Source organism: Dreissena polymorpha, chromosome 7 (assembly GCF_020536995.1).
Source record: "Dreissena polymorpha isolate Duluth1 chromosome 7, UMN_Dpol_1.0, whole genome shotgun sequence".
NCBI lineage: Eukaryota > Metazoa > Mollusca > Bivalvia > Myida > Dreissenidae > Dreissena > Dreissena polymorpha.
The window spans coordinates 63,333,237-63,343,553 of NC_068361.1; the positions used below are offsets into that span (position 1 = coordinate 63,333,237).

Below are 10,317 nucleotides of genomic sequence, written 5' to 3' on the forward strand. Positions count from 1 at the left end.
GTCTCCTAATTTTTAATGAAGGCAATTTTGACTTATTCAATAAATCGTCATAAGTTGAAACATAATCGTCATAGATAAATCTTAATGCTCTCTCTTGAATTTTTTCCATTTTCTTTGTATTTACTTCCCCACAGTAATGCCATACTACAGGACAATAGTTAAAACTAGATAGGATAAAAGAATGATAGATGGTAAGTTTACCTAATTTACAAAGGTGTTTTCCAATTCTTTTCAAAACATTTAATTGCCTTGAGGCTTTTTTACATATGTTAGATATATGGCTATTAAATTTAAGTTGAAAATCGATTGTGACACCTAATAATTTTACTTCTTCGTCACATTTAATAGTGTGATTATTTCCAAGATTGAAGGATGTAATATGTTCTCTAGATTTTTTTCCAATGGCAATGCCTTGAAATTTATCTGGGTTGGCTTGCATTTTATTGTTTGAAAACCAAGCTATTAGTGTCTTGCTATCTTCTTCAAGAGTACTAACAACGTCTGTTAAATTCTGTCCTGAGTATGAAAGGGTCTTGTCGTCAGCATAATTATACAAGCTGCTATTTGAAATGAAATAAAAAATGTCGTTTATAAAAATGTTAAATAAAACCGGCCCAAGAATAGACCCTTGAGGAACTCCTTTGTATAGGTGTAAAAACTGACTATTTAAATTTCCCATACGGACACACTGTTTTCTATGTGAGAGGTAACTTTTTAGCAAATCGGTTGAGTGTTCGGACATACCATATGCTTTAAGTTTTAGCAGTATCAAGTCGTGAGGGAGACAATCGAACGCTTTAGATAGGTCCATTAAAATTGCAGCAACAAATTTATTTTCATCCAAGGATTTTTTCCAATCTTCTATTATTTTTAAAAGTGCAGTTTGGCAACCATAGCCTTTCCTAAAAGCAGATAAAAAAGGGTTAAAATGATTGTTAAAATATGTTGCTAATTGTTCATTTATTGATCGTTCGAAGATTTTGGACAGTGTGGGTAAAATACTAACTGGTCTGTAATTTGCTTTATCTAAATTACTATTTTTTTTATGTAATGGTTTTACTTGAGCTATTTTAAGTGTATTTTAAGGGAATGTTGAATAACTAATACTAGAGTTTATAATAACGGTTAAAGGACCAGTCAGAACAGGTTGAGCTGCCTTTAGCAATTTACTTGATATACCATCAATGCCTACTGCTTTTTTAGTGTTTAGTTTTCCAATTTGCTTTCCTACAAAATCTTCACTGACAGGGTTGAAGGTAAAACATTGATTAGGTTTGATATTTAAGGATATCATAGATATGCTAGGGTGATTTTCATCAACTGTTATGGATTCATTTCCTATGTTTTGTGCCACGTTTACAAAAAAGTTATTAAATATTTCCCCTACTTGTTCTTGATTAGTAATAAGCTTTTCATTTTCGTTTAGAATGGTGTCTTTATTGATATTTCTGCCTTTGTTGGTTAAAAAAGGTTTGACAGTTTTCCAGAAATCCTGAGATTTGCATCCCCCTGTACACCTTTCAATGAAGTAATTATTTAAGGATTTACGTTGTATTTTGGTTACAAGATTTCTTTGTTGTCTGTAATTTTCCCAATTTTTTGTATTCTTGTTATTTAAATATTTGTTATGGAGCATTCTTTTTTTATAAATTGCACTTTTTAATTGTTTATTCATATATGGCACTGGTTTCTTTTGGACTTTTTTTATTTTAATTGGTGCATGTTTATCAGCTACATTTAAAAAGTGTTCCTCAAAAGTATTATAAAGTTTATTTACATCTGGTTCGTTAAAGTCGACACGTGAAAATTGTGTTTCTAACTCAGTTTGAAAAGAAATGATATCAAAATTTTTAAAACTTCTGTAATTTCGATATTCTCGTTTTTTGGTGGGTATGCTATGTTTTAGCTGCACACCAATAAGATTGTGAACATCACTTAAGCCACAATTAAAGTTACAAGTTTTTCCTAAAAGTTCTGGTTTATTTGTTAGAATGACATCTACCAGACTTGGGTCTGCATTTTTCGTAAAACAAGTATGATCTGTAATTACATTTTCTAGGCTAAAGATATCGCATACATCAAGTAATGGTTGACTTTTACTGTTACTCATTATATCATAATTTAAATCTCCAATCAGTAACAAATGGTCAAATTTTTTCATGCATTTATCTAAGATCAAAGTACAATCTTTTTGAAAGGTTTCATTGTCTAATACTGGTGGTTTGTAGCAGCCAAAAACTATAACAATTGTATGCGGACTTAGTTACCCAGGGGACCGTTTTACTAACAGAGTTACGCTAGCGTATGTCTACGATTTTCGTAATTCATTGCGTACGTTTGAAATTTTTGCGCAAATGCGTTTTACTAAAAAATGCGTACGTAAGTTTTACGTAAGTTTTAACGCAACTTTACGAACAAAAAAAGCATGCGTAAGCATTCAGTATTTTCGTAAATATGGCCGCGTTATTTCCGAGAAGCAACGCTCGAAGGAGAAATCCAAGGATTTTTAGAGATCGACCAAACTATCTAAATGTTCTGACAGAGCAAGAAATACAGCGAAAGTATAGACTGTCAAAAACACAAATCTTCACAGTCCATGAATTAATTAAGGACGACATATCGCCGCAATGTAACAGAAGTCACCCATTGTCGTCAATGACGAAGGTAATATAGATTAACATATTTTGATTTTGTTGTATCATTTGAAATGACAACTTGTTAGAGTGACAGTTTGCCGCATTCAGAAAAGTACGTGTCAATAGCGCTTGCATCCTTGACATTGTCAACTTTTTATGAAAATTAAATAATGCGTTTGCCCTTTTTGGAACTGATAACGCTATTAAAATACACAAGTATTCTTTTATTTTGTAACATCTATGATTCATTTTCGAGTGTTACTGAGTTTGTAGAACGCAATATTTACTGGATATGGGGAACTACATATGTATTACTGTGAACAGGATTTTCATCCGAAATCTGTATCCGAATAGTGAATCTCATCCCCCTTTGTTTGGAAAACATTCTTTGACAAGTTACCTATGGAATATGCCAGAGTTTGGTATATAACCTTGTTGAAAAGATATTGATCTCTTTGATCAATTTTACAAAATGCAGTAAGGTTATTTTATCAGATAATTGCATGTTAATAATGTAGCTTGTTGTGGCATCCAACGAAGACGATTTCACAATGAAATGGAATTACTGCAGTATGGTTTGATTCTGTGTACAGCAATTGAATTGGTATTGTTCAGATATGTTTTTAAATATATTAAGTATAAAATCCTACTATATCCGTATAATCATACATTAATTGTATTGTCCAGCAATGTCATTTTGTCTTAGAGATAATTTAATTTGTTCATTTGAAGCATAAAAAAAATCTGACACTCATTGTCATTTCAAACCATAGTTTATTAAACTCATCCAGGAAATTCCTTAGTAAGCTCGTCACAGGCTTGCTTACTAACAAAATTCCTGAACTCTTATTTTTTCAAAGTATATCACTATCTGTTACAATTTTTCAGTTGCTGATAACACTTCAATTTCTAGCCAAATCTGAGTTCTACAGTGAAGGTGGCATGACTCACGGTGTCTCAAGAAGTTCAGTTTGTAAGAGTATTTGGCAGGTACAATAGTTGAACATATTTAAAATCAAAATTGCTTTTTCGACATGGAAAATATATATGTTTTGCAGTAACACATAGTTTAAAAATATGTTCTGCGTACTCAATAGCTCCCTTAACACTTCACACATTTTTGTGTCGCCTTTTATTATTAAGTGGATGCGACATAAATGGATCACTTCTCCATCGTCTTACCTGTACGTCCGTCTGTCATAAATTGTTTCCGGCGCATAACTAATAAAGTATTGAAGATATCAAATTAAAACTTTTTACAGTGATACAGCTCAATGAGAGGAAGAGTAGTGACAAGGAACCATAACTCTGGGTGGTCCCATTTTTTAGTTATCACCCATCGTTTGAAAATATACTCATTGGTGAAACATCCGACTCGCGGAGTTCTTGTTTTTAAATTTTATCTATTCCTCAGCTGCTTCATCTTGTTTTCCATGTTGCTATATATATTTTCACATAGTTTTATCGTAAACATGTGCTATATAACTTATGGTCTCATCAAGTCATTCATCAACATAGCTCATAACATGTTAAGTGTCAGACCAAATGAAATATTTATAAGTTATGTACATTTTTTAGAGAATATTATTAGAGTTTCGGAAAGAGATTCAGTGAGGCTGATAAACATGTTTGTCTGAGATGTTAACAGAATGTATGATCAAATTTTAATTTGTACGACATTGTGGCTTAAAGGCCCTTCAGATGCTTTGCATAAGTCAATCCGTTCACTGCTTTTAAACAATTAATATTTAAAAGGAACAATTTTTATTATGTAGCTAAATTAAGTGTAATGTCAATTGGTAAATAAATTACTGAACATTCCATCAAAGAGTTATCACTTTATGTTTTGTTGAAGGTGCTAAAAGCTTTAGACCGCCGCTTGAATACTGTGTTATTCCCTACATCGGAGAGAGAACTGGTCCAAGTGAAACAAAAAATTTTTGGTATAGCCGGAATTCCAAATGTGATTGGAGCAGTGGATTGCACACACATCGCCATGTTAGCCCCAAGGGAGAGAGAAGACATATATGTGTGTCGGAAAGGATACCATTCCATTAATGTACAAGCTGTTGTAGATGCAAACATGAGGTTACTCTTTTTCTCTTTGTATAAGTTTGTGAAAGAACTGACAAAAAAGCATATCTAATGATTATCTCCAAAGGTGGAGGGATGTTGCTTTGGTGTTGTTTGTCTGTTCTACTGTTTATCTGTCTGTATCACTTTTCTGACAGGAGATGTTTCTCAGTAACTATTTTGTGGAATAACATGAAACTTAAAATAAATGTTTCACTTTTGTAAATTATTTGAATTATAATGCATATAATATCATGTCAAGAGACAAAACAAATTTTAAATCTTAAGTGAGATTATACAGCAACGCAACAATTTATTTTTGTTAATCCTTTACTCTGCTAATCTCTGCTCATTCGAACACAACACTACAGTGTACATACCCTTTATGATTCATGTTTTCTGATTTTATGTGTTTGAAAAAGAAAAGCTGAAACCTTTTTTTGTAGATTCACTAACATTGTGGCAAAGTGGCCGGGATCCACACATGACAGTGTAATCTTTGACAACTGTAGCTTGAAGGACTGGCTGGTGGATGGAAGCAAAGGATGGCTACTAGGAGACTCCGGCTATGGACTGAAACCATATCTTCTTACTCCAAAGGTAATTTTTCATCATCATTGACAAACCATTAATGTACATAAACATGTATGTTAAAGAGCCAGAGGATATTTGTTGCATTATGTGCATTATCGATTTTAATTCACGAGTGATCATAGAAAATAATATTTTCACGAGTGAATTAAAATCGATATTTAACCGAATCCAATAAATTTTCCTTTTATTTAATGCTTTTGATTACAGTTTATATACATTGTTAAAGAGTTAAACTAAAGAATTTTGCTGGGATAATGACGTCATTTCGTCAAAAAAGTAAACAGTGAAAATTATCGATAATTTTCAGTTAATTTTCACTGTTTGAAACAGTGAAACAATCAGTTTTAATTCACTGATATTTCTCTATAAACCACCGGAAAGCATAAAATAAAGTACTTATGGTAATTGTTTAGTTAGATAATCTTGTTTAAAGATTGTTAATAATCATGATATAAAATGTATTTATGAGAGTGAGCAATAATACAATGTACTTTTGTGTACAAACATTCCTTTTGTTGAAAAAAACAATTTCTCTTATTTCCTATTCAACGGTGATTCATATCGTATTTACCAGTCCAGTAATGTTCAATGTTTTTCAATAACCTTTTTAGCTCGACTATATCTATATATACATTGTTTTTTTTTAATATGCTGGTAGCTGAATCCAATGAGCAGAGCTGAGATCGCGTTCAACTTGGCCCACAGTCGTTCGAGGATGGTAGTAGAGAGGGCGTTTGGACTGTTGAAGTCACGTTTTAGGTTATTAATGTTATAACAAATAGATTTGATTTTTAGCTCCACTGGCCAAAGGCCAGCGGGGCTTATGTCATGGTCCTTTGTCCGTTGTGCGTGTGTCCGTGCGTTTACTTTTCCTTTAAACATCTTCTCCTAAACTACTGGTCCAATTCTGATGAAATTTCTCAGGAATGTTCCTGGGGTGAACCTCTTTCAAATTTGTTCAAATTATGCCCCTGGGGTCAAATTTGACCCTGCCCCGGGGGGGGGTCACAAAATTGAACATATGCTTAAATAAGGCCTATTTTGTGAAAACTTCAAAAAATTTCTTGTTCATAACCATCCGGCCTAGGGCTATCAAATTTGGCTATCGAAGTAGGGCATAAAACACACCTTATGTTGATTGGCAATAATTACATTTTTATTACAGGGATTGTGTGGATATTAATAATATGTATTATACTGTTGAAATGTATTCCAAATTAATTGGTTATCTTGTTTCAGTTTAACATTACTAAATGTATCGTATTTATACTAATAGCATATTTTAGTAGTGTTTTGTCACATTATTTATATGTTTTAGATGCTTTGCTGAATACACACTGTTGTTAACAAATAGATGAAATAAAAAGAATTTGTTATAACGCACTGCACATACATTTTTGTTCTTTGGTTTGGAGTTGCGACTCCTCCTACCACCTGGGGTTCTAAAGCTACAGTGGGCTCCACACACATCGTACTGCATGATTGACCATGTTGCTCTGCAATCATCGGCTGTTGTGTTCCTGTCATTATTGAAAACAGACAAAATGTTTCTTCAACTCAAGCGCCTTTCAAAACAATGAAGATTAGAAGCACAAGTACATTTAGCGTTAGAAGCGGGGATAGCAGTAATTTTTACTGTTTTTGCGAAAACAGTACTGTTTTCGTTATCTAGTCATACCGGCAGCGGGGTGTCATTAACTGTCACAACGGCGACTGTTTTAGTGGAACGGTATGGTAAATAATATAGCTAATGACAGTAAGTAAAGATTACTTTTTTATTTGATCATTGCAATAAGGTATGTTACTCACGTTGCACAGCAAACGTGTCCACACCACCGAACCCCACAATCGACTCTTCGCCAATAACCTCTATCATCTATAAGAAATTAGATCTAACTGTACGGTAATCAACAATATAATTTGCATCAAACTAAGGCCTAAAGAAGTTGTATGTTTCCGCTAACCCGACAGACACGAACTTTTTTACCGACCCTTAACTTGTTTTGCCATTTGAAGTCAAGTTTACAGACAAAAAATCAGTTTTTGGTTACATTTGTTAAACTGGAATATTTTATCGATATAATGATTGTGCCATCTTAGAATTATATTAAATGATGTTTGCATTGATGTTTTGAAGACTTTTGTCAATGGACTTACCTTGTTAGTGGAACACAACGTGTAAAAGTCAAACAAAAGTTCAATGAAAGTTACGAAAACCTACTTTTTTTATTTTTGGTGATGTTAGCGGAAGTAAAACACAACTTTTTTACGCGTTCAAAAGAGTACAAAACACTTTAATTCTAAATTATATGAAAAGACACTTATGAACCCTATTAATTAATCATGCGAGTATTTTTTAGATTTCTACGGTAGGAGTATTATTGATTTGACTTTAATGATACACTGCATTACATAATTAATTTCATCACAGCTATCAGTCAGATACAGTAATTTACATTTGATATCATTGGTTATGAATAAAAAAACAATATTCTAAGGTCACTCATCAAATGGAGATATGCTTTGATATAGCTTTCTCTTGGTATAGTCGTGAATACAAATGCATTTACTTTCTCCTCCCACTTCTCCAGTGTGATTGCTGGCCCCCCTCCCGTTTGTTTCATTGATAGGCGCCGTTGTCTTTCTTTCTTTCTCAGTTTTGTTTTCGTGTCGGAAATCTTTTTCCGGATCTCTTCCACTGTTCTTTCTTCTGCTCCCAGTGCGTTTATTCTGCATGAGATTATGTTTACATACGTATTGCATGTTTAGTGACATTTTAATAAGCTATATCCTTATTTAACAAGAAGCCGTCGGAGACGGGTTATGATCCCCAAAGTTTTTTTGTCACAATATTGCACTATATATTCAGATAAAAGGAAACGTCTAGTAGTTGGGGGGACAAGAATTGCACTATATGTACAGTTTATGGAAAATTTCAAACGGCCATAACTCTGTGAAAAATCATCCGACCAGAACCGGCTGATAATATGCACATCCCCTCTTGGTAGTGAAGCTTCCCATAAAGTTTAATTGAATTCCGGTCATTAATTGCTGAGAAATAGCCCGGACAAAAATTGTGCACGGACGGACGGACACACGCACGGACAGACGAAGCGGCGACTATATGCTCCCCCCCCCACCCAAAAAAAATGGGGGGGAGCATAATAAATTATTATGGTGTTTTTGAGCGTTTAAACTACAGTAAGCACATGTCACGTTGTGTTTTTTTCTAATCTAAAATTGTGTTCATTGTTAAGTTTCAAAGAAAATATAATAGTGCGCTAGATGATACTCACTGTTCTGCAATTTTTTCCCACGCAAGATCCTTATCTTTTCCAGACAACGTCGATGAAAAATTGCCGTTTATCAACGCATGCTGCTCGATGTAAGCAGCTGCTAACACCTCCGTTTCTATTTTTGTCCAATTCAATTTCCTTTTTTCTCTTTTCTTCTCATTAAGCGTTACCGCATCCATTGTGACAAGTTACAACTTAAACAAGTGCAGACGACACTAGGTGACAACACACTTACGAAAGCAGATGGGTTACATAAAACAACAAAGTAAAAATAGTATAGTTTAACCGTCAGAGTTGTTGTTGTTTGTTTACATGTCACCTCCAAGTTGGAGAGTTACGATCATTTTTTTTCACTTACGTACGATGTCAAACTTACGCAATGTTAGTAAAACGCACTTACGAAATGCGTACGTTATTCGCAACTTGTCAACTTACGCCAATACTTACGCAAAACTTAAGTATTGTTAGTAAAACGGTACCCACTGATGTAATTGTAGGCTGATAAAATGACTTTTTTTACCTGTTTAAATACACGTTAAAGTGAGACTGCACGATTTTGTCAAATATTTATGAATTTATAGAAAATGTGTAAAAAAACTTATTATACATATATTTCAATAATATGATTATAGGTGCTACCTAATTTACGGGCAAAAGCTTTTTAAGTTTTTTTGATAACCATGTATTATTAATAAATATATGGACATGATTGTGTTCAAAATATGATAATTGTTGCAATAATTTAGTAATGCATCCAAAAAAATCAATCTTAAAACGAGTTACATGTTCCAAGCTTGAAGATCTAGCATCTTATATATTTTTTTGTTTTCTAGCCACAGGAATTTATAGCTGGTTCGGTGTCTGTGGTATAGTGGATGGGGTGTCTGCTAACTGGCTTAGTCACTGGGAGGTCTCTGTATTGATCCTTTAAGTGGGAGCATTCTTTAGATAACCCTAAAGACATACTATGGCGTACCATTTGGGTTGAAAGTCAAGAAGACCTACACGTTAAAAAGAGAAATGTACGTCGAAGTACAATAAGTACGTCGACATGAATATAAAATACACTTCAAAGTATATATTTGTACGACAAAGTACAATTTGTACTTCGACATACATGTTTGTACTTCTACGTACACATTTTCTGAACAGCCAATCAAAACACTAGTCTCTTGAGCCGCTTTTCCTTCAGATTTATTCATAATAAATGTTTAAAACTTTAGTTGAGGACAAAATGAATAAAAATATCAGAATGGCAAAATAACGTCACATAGAAGTTTCAAGTATTTAATGCATTGAAATAGATTATATACAAATGTGAAGAAGATTCAATTGTTACCTTTTTAAAATTAAAATTGTTCAGCATATTGTGTGTCTGAAATGATCATGCGGGGCGGAATATCACGACCGTCCAGCGCATTACTGTGTTGGAAATTCCCAACAGTAACCAGTTACCAAGCATTAATGGGATAAATAATGTATTATAAACTCCCCGTTGGTGGTATTTTGTGATAACCATAACTTGCATAAGTCAGAGGTTAATTCCGCCACGCCAGGTCAATAAATACGCACAATATCTATGAGTTAGCGGTCGATAGTCGCATAATTTGGTATAAATTATAATAATAATAATGTTTCATAAATACGCACAATATCTATGAGTAAGCGGTCGATTGTGGCATAATTCGGTATAAATAATAATAATAATGTTCAATGTC

General features: G+C 33.4%; 2 protein-coding genes across 2 annotated transcripts; one reads left to right on the forward strand and one right to left on the reverse strand.

The window, feature by feature from the left end:
• Window positions 1-2,600: 2,600 nt before the first annotated feature.
• On the forward strand, window positions 2,601-6,177 carry LOC127839228 (putative nuclease HARBI1). Its single transcript, XM_052367512.1, has 5 exons — window positions 2,601-2,664; window positions 3,525-3,626; window positions 4,492-4,724; window positions 5,156-5,309; window positions 5,962-6,177. The coding sequence occupies exons 1-5, from the start codon at window positions 2,656-2,658 to the stop codon at window positions 6,076-6,078; spliced, it is 615 nt and encodes a 204-aa protein (XP_052223472.1). The 5' UTR covers window positions 2,601-2,655; the 3' UTR covers window positions 6,079-6,177.
• Window positions 6,178-6,395: 218 nt separating this feature from the next.
• LOC127839774 (myb/SANT-like DNA-binding domain-containing protein 4) lies at window positions 6,396-9,056 on the reverse strand. Its single transcript, XM_052368161.1, has 5 exons — window positions 8,600-9,056; window positions 7,874-8,033; window positions 7,113-7,179; window positions 6,697-6,823; window positions 6,396-6,405 (listed from the first exon to the last, which is right to left on the reverse strand). Exons 1-5 carry the CDS (start codon window positions 8,776-8,778, stop codon window positions 6,396-6,398), a joined length of 543 nt encoding a protein of 180 aa, XP_052224121.1. The 5' UTR covers window positions 8,779-9,056.
• Window positions 9,057-10,317: the final 1,261 nt, after the last annotated feature.